At 43.9% G+C, this 19,538-nt stretch overlaps 1 protein-coding gene across 2 annotated transcripts in view; it reads right to left on the reverse strand.

Moving 5' to 3' along the window:
- The window catches only part of LOC146866908 (uncharacterized), a 783,565-nt gene that overhangs the window by 363,881 nt on the left and 400,146 nt on the right, over nucleotides 1-19,538 (reverse strand). For both annotated transcript variants that reach the window (XM_085603053.1, XM_085603047.1), the window contains exon 13: nucleotides 8,173-8,354. In XM_085603053.1, the coding sequence (XP_085459179.1) occupies nucleotides 8,173-8,354 (182 nt within the window). The remainder of the gene's footprint in view (nucleotides 1-8,172; nucleotides 8,355-19,538) is intronic.

Genomic DNA, 19,538 nt, shown 5'->3' on the forward strand with positions numbered 1-19,538 from the left:
GGTATAAACCTCTCTTCCAATGCATATCTGACATACTACCTTTTTAAAAAAATTCAAAAGTGAATTAACTTTGCACCTCTAAAGCCCTACAGTTTGCCTACGATGGTCTTACACGCCATCTTCAGTTACTCAGCGTCAAAGTCGTTGTGAATCAACCAGGAAAGCTAGTTACTTATATGATGTGTAACAAATAACACCATCTGTGTGTCTTTATGGCTTCTTGATCTCCACTTGTACTCTTTGTTGGTCTTCGTGATATGCAGTTTTGTTGCCCTCTTTTTATTCGATTTGACTGCCTGCTATTAATCCTCCTCTTGGCTGTAATTATTTTGTTTGTATTCAGATGTTTCCTAGTTCATTCTCTACTGTTTGTTGTGAAGTGCTCTGCTATTTTGTAAGGGGGTCTAGAATGTACCATATACAAATGTGTAAATAGTTCAACCGTCACTACATATAGCCATGATTCACCAGACCATGTACAGCTGCAAATAACGCCACAAACAATTGTGCCTTTCCACACCATTTACGGCTACGTCTCCCAACTAACCGCAGTCATTATGCTGGACATCATATGTTTCGATATCCCCAAACACCATGTACATCCCACAATCAGCGGAGCGCCACACTCCACATCACAATGCACTGATCTTCCAACCCCAACCGAGCCAAGCCTTCTAACACCATGAAAAGCCACCTTATGCAACAGCAGGTCTAGTCCTAAATCACAAGACACCAGCTATGAATTCACACGACTTTAAACATTTACAGCCTTGCCTACAAAGAAGTATAGTCCCACCTTTTAACACCATATATCGTCATCTTTCAACACCATGCAGATATGGTGTACAACACCGTGTATAATCACACCTTCTATCACAATGCCACAGCATGCATCCAATACAGTCTGGAAACTAGTACATCGCAACACCATGTACATTCTTGCACTTTCATAACATGTAGTGCTATGGTTCCCAACAATATGCACTGTTATGGATTTAAACACTTAACGCTTCCAAGCATCACATAGAGAGAGGCAAGTCTTCCAACATCCTACATCCATGCAGCTCAGCCAAGTGTACATTCATGTTAACACAATATGTAGCGAGAACTTTTGAAACCAGGGACAGCCGCACACTTCAGAGTGTACAGAATGCGGCCGCCAGTCTTATCTTCGACCTGCCCAAGTTCCACCCAGTTTCAACCTCCATTAAGGAACTCAACTGGCTGACGGAAAATAACTGCATTACATTTAAGGCATTATGCCTCACCTACAAAGTCTTGCATGATCTAGGTTCTCGCTACCTCAAAAAATCCCTCTCATGGTACATACCAAACAGAGATCTACGCTCTAAAAATTCCCTGACAGTGTCGCGCCCCAGATTTAAGAGACTTAAATGGGGAGGCAATTGTTTGACCTCTGAAGCCCCGGTTTTATGGAACAGCCTGCCTATGAACATTAAAGCAGCCCCCACACTATTGATTTTTAGGAAGCTTACAAAAACCTGGTTTTTTAACCTCTATTCGCCAAATTACTCTCACCTTACTGCCATCCAACCAGCGCCAAGACACCCATTGGTATTCAAGCGCTTTAGAAACATTTTAACATAACATAACCTTGCATAGCTATGCATTAAACACCATGTTCTCCCACGAGACCGTACAGCATAAACGACTTCGAATTCGACCCTGTAAATATGTACAGCGCTTCCAACACAGCACACTTCATCAACTTCTTAAATCATGTGCACAACTGTTTCGAACGCCATACAGAGTTACACCTCTAATATCATGTACAGCCACACCTTCTAACAACATAAAGAGCTATGGCTCGAAACATTATGTTTACCAATACACCTTCCAACATCACATGGGTACATTGACTACAAACACCAATGTCTACCATGTCTCCCAAAACAACATAGTGGTTTTCCACAACTCTCCAAGCTAAGTACAGCCATGCCGCAGAAGGCCACGTGCTGCCATGTTTGTTTACAACTCTATCATACAGGGTAAGTAAGGAGATAGCATTTGCGTAGGATGGTTTGATAAACATAAAGGATCGGAATGGTCAGTGGTGAAACAAGACCCCTAATATCTCCAAAACATCCCCATGTGGTGCAATAAGACTAGTCTTGTAAAATACAGAATCACAACCAGCCATAAGCTGTTGAAGTAACCAAAAGGAACCCAGACCAAAAGCAGAACAAAACAGGAGAGTGCAGGATATGTCACTAAGTCTTAGAAGTAGAGCAGAGGGCACCCTATATTCAGATAGGGCTGGACTTGGGCAAGGGACATGCTTAAGAAGGAAGAAATATTCATGAATGGTGTAACAGGAGATATGGCAGAGAAAGAAACAAATAGAGCTCAGAAAAGTCGCTACTGGGTGAGCAGCAGTCCTATAATGATCAGACAGAGAACCAGCAGTCTTAAAAAAACACACTTGAACCTTTTTAACTGGCACAGGGTACCTGGAATCCAGTAATTACTTCGATTCACGTAGAAAGTAAAAGTGTGGCCATGCACTTAACAGGAGTTAATGGCATCATCTTGTGCTCAAGAAAATAGTTGAGGTACTTGTATTATAAAAGAGTCAAGATGTCATCTTGTAGTGAGTGAGGCAAACGTAGGACCCAGAGATGAAACATTATGTCCAGGCCCTCAAGGTATTGTGAAAAGTGCTGGATGTCATCATGGAGTCAGGTTTATAAGGAAAGTTAAAGTGCCATTTAAGTTGCCGTCACTCAAGAGACACATACGTGTTAGGAATTGTAGCAGATGCCAATACAGCATTTTTTGTAAGTCATATTTTATTCTTTATGTTACCTCATGGTGCAAACCTCTGTACTGAAGGTAAGATAGTAATAGTACAATTTTGCGCTTGTGACTGCCACCATAGCAAGGGTCTGCCCCCCTGCCCTATGGAACAATGCTTTATTGAACAGAGTTCTTGGACTGAGATTGGTGTCCCTGCACATAGTGCCATTGGTACAGCTCCTTGGCTTCCAGGTGCCATAACAGAGTCACTGTCATAGCTGGAAAACAGGAAGACCCTTTGAAGCAGACACTTCCCATTCCACTGCAAGAAGAAGCTCATATCCCATTTACCTACATGTGATTTGTCATTATCATCAAAGGGCATGTCTCCTGGACAGTTCTGTCAGTACATCACAATAAATGTCACAGATTAGACATCGCTAGTTCAGTGTGCTTTATCTTGAGGGGCGGGGGTGCATGAGTTAAAGATGTGGTTTTATCAAAAAGCCACACTACTGCTCTCGTAGCCTGCTGAAGGTTCAGTTTATAAGACACAGTCACAGTGCTTATGAAACATGTATGCAGCGGTGACAGGGCTTCTCTTTTCCCTAAACTACACAGCATCATACCAGCCATGAGGAGTGTAGCTCCATTGGCTGCTTGTGGGGGAAGGACGAATTCTCAAGGCATATGTGGTTTTGGAGCTTTCGTTCCCATGAGTCGTCCAGGGTTAGGGGTCGCATTTCTGCAAATGCAATATGGGTTCTTTATTCTGGAGACCCTAAAGCTGAGAATCCCAGAATGGCAAACAACAAATTAGAGCAAATGTCGGCACCGACCCTAAACCCCACATCCCTGATACCTTCCTTCTGTTCTACTCAAGAGGAGAGTCTTTGGTTTGCCAGAGCCTCACCCCATTAATTAAGGTGGCGGCATCTCTTGTGACCACTGCGTGCCGCGCACTAGGTGCTCATTCTTATGTCAAGAACGTCCATCTGCCCAGGGCTTCATAAATGGACTAATGTAGAACAATGCCCCGCTGCAAGGTTTGGTGAGGTGCCCCTAACATTCCACTGAGGCTGGCCTCCTCATAGATCAATGAGGGCCTGAGAGCAGCCCTCTCCTGAATGGCAACAACCCACAGCACCTATGGCAGAACCCTCAACTTCACTTAACATGGTCACTCGACAGCAGGAGCCGCACACAGCCATGGTCAACCGCATGGCATGTCCAAAGAATCTTTACTGCAGGCACTTTATTGACGTCTCCTACCACGAGAGCACAGACTAGAGACTTTGCAGGGTCATAAATAATACCACTTTAGAGTCTGACACAATATCTTGGAGTCAAGCTAAAAGGACACGGTGGATGGTGGCCGAGAAAGATTCATTCAAATGTCAAACTTAAGCTAAAAAAAAGTACAAAGAATAAACCTGGACCAGAGTTCACATATCATCACTTTGGGACACCATCGCAAACAGGAGGGAACATTTCCAAACTTCTGAACCCGATACTGCTGTGGCTTCCAACAGCTCATGCTACATTTCCTCACAAATCATGTAGAAGAAATACACTTACTGCTAAAACTCATAAGGCAAAACCATGTGCAAGAGCTCCTTCTAACACCTTGTACGCCCATCCCAACCAACACCACACACAGAAATGCCTCCTATTATTAAATGTTATGTAACCAAAATCAATGCACATGCATGAACCCCTTCCCAAATAATTGGGATGCCACTACACCATATCCAGCCACCCTCCCCTACAACACATACATGCGTGCCTCTACACAATGCAGTCATATAACCTAAAACCAGACGCTGCATAGCTCTCCACAGGCACGCACCCTCTTCCACACACTCACTTATACAAACTCAGTCACTCACATTCACACACATACAATGACTCAATCATTTATACTCACTTTGTTCAGTTTTTGAGCTCAGGACTTACAATTTTGATCACTCTCCCCTGCCTCTTGTAAACCAACCATATGTCATGACATTAGGTATTTCTCACAAGACGTACATCTTGTCTAGAAATATTGGCCACCAGTATGTATATGTTTCTTCTTTAATGAATTCATCACAATTCTGGACTCACTGCAGTCCACTGTACCTGCCAACCGCGACCTAAAGCTGAAGATCCAGCAGAAAGAAATCATCCTTGCCCATTTCCTCGCTGCTCACTCCCTCTCCTACTCACAGTCTAGCTTCACTAACTCTGGATAATTCCCAGGTTCTCATCTTATCCTCAAACTCACAAATACACTGCCCCATCATCAGCTACTCCTCTGACCATATCCTAATCCATATGTCCGCTGACATTAACCTTCTCTGCTCTATACCCGAGGGGCCCTATGCCCAGGAGACAATTGTCGCCTATCTCGATTAACCCCCACCTTCAACCGGTCCGTCAAGACAGCACTGCTCTCCCTGGCTCCATCTCAGTGAGACATTCAATGAAACCCTTCAGGTTTTGTATGTCACAAATATCTCTGCGTGATTGTCTTCTACACCCTACATCTTCAAGCCTGGATCACACCCACCACTGGATCATTCACTTGCACAAATGGAGGAAATGCTGAACCCCAAGTTCCTAGAAACCTACAACGAGGCCTCGGCATTCTCATGAAAATCCCCACCTTACCAACAAAGCGAAATGTTAAGACCTCATTGCATGATGACAACCATCTACTCAGTGTCTATGCCACTTTTTAATTCTCTTTGATCAGACCCTTGAAACATATTAACCATTTGACGAGTGAATTTAGCACCTATTTCTTTGCCAAAATCACCCTCGTTGATCACTGTGAACAACTTCTTTATGGCCTCTCGCCCGTCCTACTCTGCACCTTCCCTGGTGCCTACTTTTGTACCCTCCTGCCCACCTCCCTAGTCCAGCTTCGTTGATACACATTTCCCTGTCTGTCCCTCCTTTTTGGACTCCCACCATTCCAGTTGCCTCTCCAAATCCTGCAGTCACTTTTGCCATGTTGCCACTGATTCACTTCTCTTTACATCTAAAGTGTTAATCCTCATTCTAGGAAGTCAGTGCCAGGTCCTGCTTTTTCTTCCAGCTGTCGTTCTGTATCCACACTCCCTTCTTCCTCTAAAATGTTCAAACTTCTTCAACTGGCTTACACTGTACCTAACCTCCCTCACCTATTAAATTCTCTACCAGTGTGATTCTGTCAACGCCCATTCACCAACACTACTATAACACCCGAATAATCACGTTTGCAGAATCTTGCACCTCCTCGATTTCTGGGCAGCATTTGATTTAGTGACCACCCTGTCATGCTAGCTACGCTTGCTTCCCTGGGTATCATCCCTCCGTCACATGATTGGTTTTGTTCCTGTCTCTCCAACGGCTCCATTTTAATTCCTGGTGCCCATAGCACTTTTTGTTTCCCCTAAGGTTCAATCATGTGCCCCTCCCAACCCCCCCCCCATTCTTCCTTCTGCTAACCTCCTTCTGTGGCAGAATGTTGTCCTTCAGTTTCTCCCATCACCTGATTGCTGACAGCAGATACATCTTCTGCTACCTTCCACATTCAGTGCAGTACCACAAACTATCTCACCCCCATTAGACAAGAGATAGCTCTCCGTCGTCTCATTTTAACTCCTCCAAGACTGAAGTAATCTACGTCACTGCATCTGCTTCACCACTTCTCTGATGATCTTGATCTTTTCTTTCCTACGACATTCACACCAAGCCCAGCTGACAGGAATATCAACCTGCCAATCAAACACAGTGTGAGGTTCTCCTCAATCACCAGCCGCATTGTCACGGTTGACATGGCCACAACCGCGAAACATCTGAAAGATCTGCCCACACCTTCCGTCAGCATGATCAAGGTTGATTACTGCAAAAGTCTCCAAGTTGATGCCTTGCAGCACTCATTTCCCTTCTTGAACAAACTCAATAACTTTGCTACGTGTTTTCATTCGCCACTCCAGACACCACCCGGTTCTCCATCTACGTTTAGACCCTTTGAAAGACTATTATCTCGTTAGTGTATTGCCAACCCCACTGAAATTCGAGCTATAGCTACCCTTCATTTATTTAAATTTGGGATGCGAAAAGTGCAAACCTTGCCCATCAAGATTTAAAAAAGCATCACCCTTTGCATCTTTGCCAGGGCATAGTTTGGCTTCCCCGCCTCAGATTCTGTACCGCTGGAGGCAGGAGTTCATCATACTCCTGCTTACAGCTGCCCTTAGCGGCAGAGGGGAAACGCTGCAGTCACGGTGAGGTGTGCCATGTCCAACCTACTGGAAGCCATGGCCTAAAGAGGAGCTTAAGGAGTGTGACTTCCGGAGGGTGGGAAATGGACGGTGGGTGGCTATCGAGAAGGAGAGGCAATATACTCTCCAATGAGCGTCAGTGGGAATATTTTCACACCGTCATGAAGTGTCCTATTTTACTGCCACATTTTGCCTTTCCACAAACTTCAAGAGCTTCCCACACTGCAAAGCTGGAAAAGTTTAACAAAAAAGCTAAATTTTACTTCACAACTTTATACTACCCTAATTCAAATCGGTTCTGAAGACAGTACTGTCAAATTTGGAGGACCTGAATAGCAGATATCACCTGGACACGCCCACCCACCACTCTGGCCTTTGGTTCTGGGCCTCAGTCAATTGTATACTAATGTGCGCATAAAACGCCTGTGCTAATATATGTGCTGTATTGCCTCTGTATTGGCCCATTCATTATCAATCAGCGTTTACACTGATCTATGTAATCTGCCCACCGGCATTCCCTGCACGGATACAACATAAAGCATTTCTGATAGAAAACCTTCATCCGTAAATAAATACATGTAGCTTTTGATAAAGTGGATTCATGTGTGCCCTACTATTTCTTTTTTATTATAAACTATTGCAGCCAGTCCCTCGGATTGTGCGTGACTTAAATTAATTTCCAATGGAAGAGCGCAGCGGGCTAAGGGACCAGTGCAGAGATCCCTGCGTTTCCCACAGGTTTGATTGCCATGGATATATCAAACCAGGAGAAAAACTATGATGAAGTCATTTCCATCAACAGCAATGACATTTTCTGCAATTTTTTTTAATTTCTGTGCAGGGCAGATGCCACCAGCATTTTCCTGGTCATGACCTTCGTGATTTTCCACTGCATTATACGAAATCAGCCAGGTGGGATATTGTGCAGAAGTCGTGTTACTGCATATGTATGGTGTTTCTGTGTCACTTTTTGTGAGGTCGCACATGTAAACTCAATGAGACATCCCCGTGCCCAAGAAATGGTCACTGTTAGCATTAGTATTATTGTGAAAAGGAAAACTGTTGTGAAAAAAAAACGTACAGGTTTACCAAAATGTTGCTAATGTTTATACAGAGAGAGAAGGGAAATTATGCATTTTCGTAAAAAGAGTGTTGCACTCACCTTCTCTCCACAGCTAAAACACATTTTGGCTCCTTCAATCTCTTGGTACGTTTTCCCGCCATCACATGAAATGTATCCCATTGCTGCATATTTGTTCAGTGCCCTCTCATCTGGGTAGAACATGTGGTAGAAAAAATCCTGCACACTCTCATCAGTGGGCTCATAGTCTGGTTCAGTGACGCCTAGGAGACAAAGAGCAGCGGCTTACAGAACTGCAGCCATTTTGTGGAAATGTTCATTTCAGTTTATTCAATTTTCAAACTTACAGCTGCTTGTATCCCCCAGGAGCAAACTGGCCTTCAGAGCAATAGGGAGAACGGGAGACCTTCGGTAGAATTAATCAAATATTAGACTTACCTCACAAAATGTATTGCATTAACTAACACCACCTAAAAGCACCAACTCGCTAAAGAACTAGGGCTGGTGATGAATTCCGCTCCGCCTGCAAAGTTTGAGGAGTTTTGCCCACTCCACATTATGCTTGTAATGCAGAGTTCTGGCAAAGCTCTGTCAACCATCGCGTGGCAGAATCTTATTTAGCATGCGGCTCATCAAAATAAAGTTGGCGACTGAGAATTGGCATACCCTATCGTGATTTTCGGGCGTTAGGAGTGCACCAGGTGAGATTTTCTCAACGTGGACAGTTGCAACCATTTGCGGTGAGAAAGCTGCCATTTGAGCAGAAAATCTACACGAGTGGCAGAGAGAAACAGTGCTCCCTGGTGCGCAGTGTGGTGCAGTTCACGCTGATTTTACAAGTTCGCAGTGCTAAAAATCAGTGCGACGTGCCGATTCCACCCGCTCGTGGAACTCCACGGAATCTCGCTGAGTTTTTATGTAACTCAGTGGAATTCCATGGAGTGAAACTCCATGAGCTCCGCCCACCCCTATAAATAAGACATACTCAAATCAATTAATAACACTATACACAGCCATATTATTATTAGGTTAATGGTAATGGGACACAAACTGTGACATTGTTTATGTTACTTGTAATTGCATCTGTCACATCAAGGGTGAGATCATAAGCACTGTATTTGATGTGTGAGGTATGGTTTGTGTGGCTGTTGTGGTAGTCATGATTTGTGGCGTTATACATAACTGGTGAATTTCAGTTGTTTTTCTTTCTTAATTTATAACTATAACAGTACTATGGTGTTAAGGTGAATTTCAGCATACGTTTATGTGTTATGAACAAACCTAACCAAAATTTCACTAACTATGGTTTTTACATTGAATTTCTCTTTTTTTTTTTTATCATAAACTACATCCAACTTCTTTGAAAGCAACCGCTTTCCTGCTTTGCATGTTTTTGGGCACAGCGGGGACTGGCCTATGGTCTGACAATTGATCATGCACTGTGCCCAACATAGCATGGGTAGCCAACCCCGCTGCACATGAGCTTTGACCACATGCTGTAGGGAGTGGTCACACGCCGATCCTATCACAAGACCATGCACCAACCACCCCCATGAGTGGCCAACCACTGCTGTGCAGGGCCTTTGGCTGTTTATATGGTGGGTTGGTCACAGGACCTGGCCCAAGACGAGGCCCTGAGCGCAACACATTACAGATGGCCATCCTCCACTGGGCAGGGCCTTTGGCCATGTGCAGTAGGGGTTGACTGCAGGCTTCACCAAGGCCTTTCATCTAACCTGTCACAGGCATCCAGCCCAAGCTGTGACAGTCTGTCTGTGTGCAGCAGCAGGCGGTGCATGGCAAGGTTACAGCCAGGTTCTGAGCCCAATGTCACCTTGTGCCAACCCCTGTTGAACACAGCCATTGGCCATGCACAGCTGATGTGTGCTGAAATGCTTTACATGTTTTTCAGGATTTGCAAATTTAGAGTGGGAGTAACGAATCCTAAAACCCTCGGAAATATCCGAGGGTTCCAGGATCCATTAATCTGTCCTGGATCTGCAATGGGTCACGGGTCTGGGGTGACGGAATGCTCATCCTGCTCCCTTGTGCTCTATTTTTGGTTATTTTTCCCCACCAGTGAGGTTGGAACATCAAGCACAACAGTGTTTGTTTCTGTGACTCCAGCCAATCAGAGTGAGGCAGAATTCTGAATCTGAAAGGGAGAACAAGAGAAAAAGCTCCCTCATTCAAATGCACTCCTTGGTTTTATTAAATGGATTTACCCTTGGATTCACAAATCTGTGTTTGATCCATGATTTAATGCTCCAGATACTGCTAACTTTTAACCCTTTGAAGCATTTTCTGCAACACTAATATCTTAAACTACTAAATAGATTTATATCACACCTATAAACTCACTTCCTTAAATACAGTTCTAGTTCATGCCATGGTTGATGCAATTCTGTTTAGTGTTTTCTTTTGTGCTAAAGAGCAAACTTTCCTTTGTGAGTTAAAATGAGAAATGTCACTTCTTTCATTACCGCTTTATTTCCCCTCCACCCACCTCCTCGAACAAAACTGCATGAAATGTGCCATGCTGAACTTACATCTGCAACTTTTGGGGGAAGGTTTTGTGAAGATTCATCAAACGGCACCAAAATTATTACAAAAGAATAAATAGGTTTTCAATGGAAACTCTGACCTAACCATAACTACAGAGTCAATATCATCCACTCAGCAATATTTACAGGTTGGCATGGGAAATTACATGTAGATCTGTCAAGTGAGGGAAGGCAACAAAAGTAAGGTCATCAAAAAGTGGCATTTCATATTTTAACAGCAACACAAATCTTTGCTCTCTGCTACAGAAGAAAAAACACAACGCAATTCCACCTAACTAAGCATGAAAGTAGATATGCATTCAATTAAGTTCCGTTGCTTGGTTTGGTGTACATATGTTCAGTAGGTTTTAAGAAATTAGCATGTAATGCTGAGTTCCAGTATAACAAACACAAGGAGATGATGGACGGAGCGCTGAAACTTTTCAGACACTCACCCCCAGTGATAGATCTGGGTGAATCCATCATCGTTCTTTAGCTCACTCTGCCACCCCAGTTCAGACACAGCTATATGCAAATCAGTCTTGACCCTGTGCCTCATGGGAACAGTCCAGCCCGAACTGCCAAGCCATGTCTTACCTGGACCGGAAACAAGCATCCTGGGACCGGTTTCGGGCTAACAAACCTCATCAGCCAGGCTAGCTTGAATCCAGTGGCAAAGTGAGCAAGGGACCCACGTCTGGGCATACCCTGCTAACTTAGGGCGAACAAAGCAAACACAAGGACATAATGGACGGAGCACTGAAACTTTTCAGACACACCCCCCCAGTCACTGATCTGGGTTGAATCCATCATTGTTCTTTAGCTCACTTTGCCACCCCAGTTCAGACACAGCAATTTGCAAATCAGTCTGGACACTGTGCCTCATGGGAACAGTCCTGCTCGAACTGCCAAGCTATGTCTTCCCTGGACTGGAAACAAGTATAACTCCGCCAACTGCTGCATGGTGGAGTTTTTTCCTTGTGCACAGCTCGTCAAAGTAAAGTTGGTGAGCGAGAATTGGAGTCCCCTAGCACAATTTTCAGGCACTAGGATGGCTCCAGGCAAGATATCTCAATGTGGGCGGTCGCTGGCACATCTATGGAGGGCATAGAATTCATGTGACAGGTCAATCAAGTTAGAGAGATCTGTCTGTTAATGTGTGAATGGTCTGTGAACCAGGTTTCGCTGAAACTTTGCAGAGCCAAAATCTGGAACATACTTGCATCTCATTGGATAAGGGAGCTTCTGCATTTCTTCTTGTTGTTTATTTTACATCTGCGTATTCAAAGCCGGGGCCATGGCTTGAACCTCTGTGTTTGGCTGGCTGTAACTTGAAGATAAATGTTGTTGCCACCATTGCAGAATGAGGGACCTCCCTGCATCCAGAAAAATTAACATGATGTAGGCATAAGGGAGCAGAGTGTGCACCCCCCAACTAAGGTGGTGTGACCCCAAATGGACACCTCATTATAAAATGGCATCTTATTTTACCTTGTGGTTTGCATACCCAATGATGAATTCACTACCCCCAGCACAACCTCTCAAGGTGTGAAAACCCAAGTCAAGGATGCACAAGCAACAATACTAACACATGCACAATCACTAAATAAGCCAAAATGGCTGGAAGAAGTGCAACAGGGGACATGAGGTGCCACTTGTGCCACCAGACAAATGAGACACTGCTGCATGTCCTGTGCATCTGCCCCTGTCTAGGCCTGCAGCAGAGGACCTTGCTGCGAAATAAGTTTGAAGTGCTAGGAATGGGGACGTGTAAATCTGCTGCAATGGAGTCACTGAATCCACAGAACATGATGCTAAACATTTGACTGGTGCAGTTCAAGGACGTTTTTAAGGACCTCTTCAAGGCCAAGAGTCCTGCTCAGAACGGGCCTAAGGCTGACTCTTAAAAACCTTGGGTCAGTTTACGGTCATTTGCAAAGGATCCGCTACTATAGGCACTTTAGCAGGTGCCTCAATGGTCATGGGCACTGATTTGTTAACCAAGATTAGGTCAAGGTGGGCTGCAAGGAATGTAACACTGTTTAGGCCAAGGTGGCTGCTAGGGATGTAGTCAGTGTTGGCTCCTCCACTAAGGCAGAGCAGTGTCGCCCCACTGCTTAAAAGGAAAAATAAAATGATAATAATGTATCGTTATCATTTTATTTTTCCTATTGCAGTCAGTGACAGGGCAGGGATAGCCAGAGCAGGGGTAGGAATGGTTTGCACTACCTAAGTGTGCATGACTGTTTGGCCGATCCTCTTTTGCTGGCCAAACAGTCATGCGCACTTTGCATGTGCCCCACCAAGCTGCATTACACAGCCTGGTGAGGATCATGCACAGGCTAGGCTCCCTGTCCCCACCTGAGTACCAACCATGGCGCTCAGACCAATCACGCTTGACTATGGGAAGCCTGTGTGCCTGGGTGTTTAGTGCTGCCGGCCAGGACTTGAGGTAGGAAGAAGGAAGATGGAAGAGGATGGAAGAGAGGCGGTGGCAGGCCGTTCCAGAAAAGTCCTTTTTGTTCATTCCCCTTATCCCTCACCCCACCACCCCCGTCCGGTAGCAGCCGCTTCTGGATGTAGTACGTTTTATTGATGCCTCAAGCCTCTATCGTGCCACGTTGAGCACCCGCTTTACATGTAGGTCCTATACATGCACCTTGCCACTTTCTATGTGCTTCGGGGCCCATAGGCAATGACTATGTGACTCTACTTTAGAGTCACATGTTAGGCTTCTAGTGATGGAGTAAACATTCCTTTTTTCCTTTTCATGCTCGAAGCCCCTATCCTGCGTTGTTGAGCGCGGGTGTACCTCCAGGATTCAGCATGCACCTCGACCTTTTAGGTGTGGTAGTTACCCCATCTACAATGCACCCTGGCACTTTATTTGTGCCTCAGCATCTATAGGATGCGGCAATGTGACTTCACCTGCAAAAAGAACAATTGATGGGCAGAATGCTGACCAATGTCAAACATGCACCCCAAAACGGAGATCTGGACCGAAATCCATTGTTTTTTTGCTTCCCATACCATTCCAATTTAAACCCAGCCATATGCAAATCAGTCTTGACCCTGCTAACCATGGGAACAGTCCAGCCCGAACTGCCAGGTCAGGTCCTCCCTAGACAGGAAACCAGCATCCTAGGACCGGTTTATGCGTATCACCCCTCATCAGCCCGGCCAGATTGACTCCAGTAGTATGGAGAGAATGGGACCCATGCTCGGCGATCGCGGCTGCTACACACCTAATGTGTGAAGAAAACTATTGTTTTGACACATCAGAGTCAACCGTATTTTAGTTAAGGGATCTTTACATCACTTTCGAAGTTTATATACTCAAAATGACAAAGAATCACGTACTCTGATACAACCCTTATTACTCACCTCCAGTATAAGGTGACACAGTTCGACCGAGTAACATCATATCGTTAAGACATCCCAACACGAGGATTAGGAAAATGTTAGCCATGGTTATTTAATGATAACGAGGGATTTGCAACTTGACCTATCTTGAAGGGCCACGTTATCTCTTCCACCATTCAGTTAACCACAGTGATGGAATCCTGATGAAGGCATTGCCGAAACACGTTGATTTTCCCATCATGGGTTTTCCCATCATACGTCACTGATATTTTTCCCCTCTTCATTCTTTGCATGTATAATTGGACTTGAGAGTGTTTGAACCAAGCATTTGACATGCTGGCAACCGAATTATCATGTATATTGTAATATTACATCATGTCAATTTTTCCATAAGTTGTCTAAAATCATTGTTGGGTTTAGATAATATGCACATGTGGTTTTGATTAATGATATTGACAGATGTATTCGTCAACTTTATTTTCTCTGTAAATATGTACACATGTATGTTTTTTCTATTTCTGATATGAGAAAAAATCATGGAAAGTCAATCAGTAAAAAAATAATAAAATTAATATAAAACATAATCATGTTAAGATTACCATTTTTCTAGAAATAGGATTCACAGACTTTGAACATATGGTATACGAATTTGATATTTGCTCTTTCTTGCATAGCATTTAATTTTTATCGTTGGTTCTTTCCTTTTTTCAAATTGGAGAACGGGACCCATGTCTGAGCATACCCGTCCCACTCGGGGTGACAAATGCAAAAAGGTGACTTCACCTACGGCTGCAAGGAATGTCGTAGTTTTAGGATTTGACATGAACCTCTGCACTTTGTGAGTAGTAGCTACCCCGGGCTTATGTCTAGGAATGTTTTTTTAAAAAAAATGATATTTATCTTCTTATATTACTGGGGTTAACTTTTTATATGGTTTGTATATTCCTTTTTTAATAATAAGTACTGTGATATGTGAATGTAGTTCTTGACAATTTTTATGGTTTTTATTGACAAACTATTTTTCATCACCACCAAATACTAATGCACACTCAAATGATACATAATACAAAATTCATAGTCATCTCTTTTGCAGTGTTAACGGCTGTGTGATGTGTAATGCCGTCTGCAAGGATGGTCGTGACATTTGTAATTGCATCTGTCACATTAATGGTGAGGTCACGAGCATTGCATTTGGTGTGCGAGTTATGCTTTCTATCACTCTTGGGGTGAGGTATTTGTTCACTAAGGAGCTCACCATGACTGGTAAATGCATAGTGTCGTAATCATAACTTCAGCTTAATTGTGTTTTAAGTGACTTCCTGGGGTTTTGTAATGCCTAGGATGTTATAACATTTTTTCATGGGATATACAATTCCTAGAATAGCCAGCATTGCCGTGTAATTTTGTACCCAATTTCAAGACGGGATGCAACATGTCTCGGTTTATGTCAGGTCTTTCGTTTGCCTACAATGGCGCACATTTTTCTTTTTAATTTTACCCAAAAATCGTCTGCATTTTATATTTGTCTTTGTTTTTTGCTCTCTGTGCCTTAGAGAGTGCCGTGGAAAACGCCTCAGTTTCTTTTTCTCCTTTACTCTTTCGATACAATGGCCGCAGGCGCTGCATGGTTTCTCTGAATTTCTGCTTGTTTGTTCCTCCCCTGTTATCTCGTTTAGAATAAATTCAAGCCGTGCCTCCTTTATGTGACCAGCAGATGGCGACTGCTGCACTGATTATTCACTAGCAACTATTCTTCTCCAACCAAACCCCAAGACATTCCCCATGGTTGAAAATAACTCTCCCAGGAGTGGGCGAAGCAATTTCATGACACATTAAATGCCACAGTCTTTCAATTGCCGGTGCTTAAGGTACAAGGGGAGAGCTCATTTGGTTAATGTTCCTGCTGTAGAGATCTGTAAATAACCTTAATGGTGGAACCCTAGCGGGAATCACTGTTCCGCAAATCCTAAAAGAATTATCACAAAGAATCAAACTAGATTCAGCAGCAGCACTCGATATATATAAACCCAATGTGTGTGTGTGTTTTATATAATAACGCGATATGCTTTTTTTTAAATGAAATTGGGTAACTGATGAGCCCATGGGCGAAGGCCACTTAAAGAAAGGACTGTTGTACACAGATTTCGTAGATTCGCATGCTTCCACGTACATGCTTTATGGGAGATAAAGGAAAGGGAGGCACACTGTTACCTGGATATGTGGTCAGGATGACATATTAGGGTGATGGGGGAGGTGGGATTTTACAATTCACCTCGCCTACCTCAAGTGCTCCAGAGCAGCTCCGGGCCGCGTGCTAGCGGTTCATAGCATTACTATTATTATTATTATTATTAATAATAAAGAAAGGCATGGTTTCACATTTTTTGCAGCTAGCAGGCCACGCCCGTTGCAGTTTGATAAGTCCTGTATTCCTAAAGTCCCTGGTCAAAAGAGCCCGGGAGAAATAATAAAAATAAAAAACAGTCCCTGGACTAGACGAAACTTTTACTATTTTGGTAGGAAAAACCTCTGATTGAAACACGCGACCACGAGTGCATCATGATTAAATCATAGCAGTGGGCGGCCACCGCCAGGGACGCCATTTTGTCTCTGTAACCATTATAAACACACGGTAGCACGCATACTAACACTACGCAGAAAATATGTAAACATTAAAGAGAGACGGGGCGGCGGTGTTGATGCTTGAAAGAAAGACATGGTTTAGTGTGTAATGGGTTGTGTGTGTGTGTGTGTGTGTGTGTGTGTATGTGTATATATATATATATATATATATATATATATATATAGCTTTTACACCAGACAGTAACATATGGATATAGCATATAGCTAGATAATATTGGCTGGAAGGGGCATGGAAATTCACTTATTAGTAACAATGCTCAGTGGATCTATTATTTTTGAGCTCCACTCACATAATGTGACGCAGACCGTTGTATTCTTAGAGATAATAGCGAATAATGTTCATCTAGAAACTGGATTGTACACACATTCCTTTTTAAATGCATAGCGTGTTTTGATTTGGTAAGGTAATGCCTTTTGAATTCGCATTATATTAGCATGTATTGCATTTATGAACTGCGCGCACTTCTGAAAGCTTCACGGCGCTAAACAATCTCCATAGCTACTCATACAGTGAAAATTAGAGTTGCATTACTTTTCTTGAAAGTAGACGATCCACCGTTGACAGCATGGAGGCGGAAGAGATCACATTTTGGGTAAGCACAGAGGTAGCCCACGCCCCCATCCCCTTCCCCCCGCACACTCACACAAAAAAGTTCTGCCCATTGTCAAACGAATAAACTTGAAGTAAATTAAATGAAATAACACTTTCCATTTCCATAAGAAAATTCCATGTCTATAAGTGACTGTTATTTAATGATTAATGTTCAGAATGTCTCAACACGTAGAGCACCGCAGCTCGATGCGCGCGGTAAGCCCCTCCCCCACAACTGCACATCTCCAGCACAGTGACGCTGCCGACGCAATGCTGCACAGCTCTCCAGTTTCCTCAAGTCCAGTCTAGGTGTTCTCATTGCATTGTGGGATTTGCAGCCCTGGGTTGTAACGTAATAGAAAAACAGCGGGTTTCTGCATACACATTCTAAACTTGGACTGCACGAGCTACCCCCATATAGATCGGGGAAACTTGAGTGCGCTGTCTTTTTCAAGACCAAACGTAGAGGTGTGCGGGATAAAAAAAAAAAAAAAAAATCTTCACTGTTGTTCCTATCAAGCAGATCTCGGAATGAAAGAAAACGGGAAACAATAAAAACGCCAGGCTCAGCAAGCCCACCTCACAAGAGGCCGCCCTACAGTAGATCCCTTCACTTGCTGGTCCTGGGGAGCTGCAGGTTACTGACTGTTTAGCATGGTGCACTAACTCACTCACCGTTCTCACTCTTGCACTCATCCCTCGTGCATGACGAATTCGTTCATCACTCACTCATGCATGCATGCACACTCTCCCTCATACTCATTCACCTACTCACACACCCACTGACTCAATCCTCCATGAGATTACTTTTACACCCAAGCACATTCATTCACTCATGCATTTACTGACACAGGCACTGACTTTCTCACTAAGACACGCATGACTGCCCTCACCCATGTGTGTACTTCCAAGCACTAGGCTAGGGAAGCCACCAGAAAGAAACTGCATCGGGTGCACGCGAGTGCATCCCAAACTGGGGGCAGTGCCTTGGCATATACAACGTCATCCGACGCTACCACCATGAAAAGCAGCTGCGGGGAGAGTCCAATCTTTTGAAAACAGGGGAACGTGTGAGTGTCACGAGGCAGAGAGAAGATTCTCCATTCTACGTCACAGGGGCATCGCAGTGACGAGGCAGGTCGCCCTTACCATCCCTGCAGTTGCTTTCCTTTAGACGGGCTCCCAGGGGCAGCAAGCGTTTTCCTCACGCCGAGCAGGGTACTTCACTGCTCTAACGACTGTCGTAGACTCCTTCATTGACATAAATTTAACACACTCTAAATATTGTAACCATACGTTTAGATGCAAACAACTACGCGCACTGAGTGTATCATCTGCACCGTGGCAAAAAAAGCGGGAAGACGGAACACCAACATGATGGCCTGCCTCTGGTGTCCACACGTTTCCCGCGCTTTATTGCCCATGATAGATGTCCGTACCTGTACGGACTTCTTGTATTTACTTTTTAAGCTATGCATTATTTGCTTTGTTTTTTAGATCACTGGCGAGGTCGGTTTTGTGTTTCAACACTGAAGTGTTAAGTATTTTCCTAATGTATTAACATGGCAACGTAAATGGCTTTCGCGGAAGACGGCAGGCTGATAGGTTTCTTGAGCGATGTCGTGGTCTGCTGGTATGTCTTGCACTGATGTCACAGTCGAACATTGGGTTCCTTCAGTGATGTCACACTCTGACAGCCGGATCTTGGAGTGATGCAAGCTTTTAGAGCGAAGTTAGTCTGACATAGGTTCCTGGAGTAATGTTAAAGGCTGACGTCAGGTTATGTAATGACATCCCAGTTTCACGTCTTATTCTTGGAGGGACATCTCAGTGTGCGGTCTGACGCCTGAAGGTTTGTTAGTTTGACGTCAGAATCATGTAAAACACGAGATCCTCGTGTTACCATAGGATGACATCAGGACCCTAGAGTGACGTCAAAGTGTGTTGTCATATTCCTGGAGCTTTGTTCCAGTGATTCTGTCTGATGTTTGATTTGTTCAGAGTTGCATAACAGGTTTTCAGAGCAACAATGTTACAGTAGGACGTCAAGTGCCAAAAATGTTTCACAACCTGTTCGCACTCTGATGCAGATTTCCAGCAGCGGTCACAGTCTGACATGATACACATGGGTCATGCCACAGTTTGATGTCACGCAGAGGAAGTGGTATCACAGTCTATTGATAATTTACTGCAGTGATGTTACTTTTTGATGTCATACACATGGAGTGACGACACAGTTTGATGTCACTTTCTTGCAATGATGTCACTGTTTGCTGCCATAAACATCGAGAGATGTCACAGTCCGA

Source organism: Triturus cristatus, chromosome 1_2 (assembly GCF_964204655.1).
Source record: "Triturus cristatus chromosome 1_2, aTriCri1.1, whole genome shotgun sequence".
NCBI classification, from domain to species: Eukaryota; Metazoa; Chordata; class Amphibia; order Caudata; family Salamandridae; genus Triturus; species Triturus cristatus.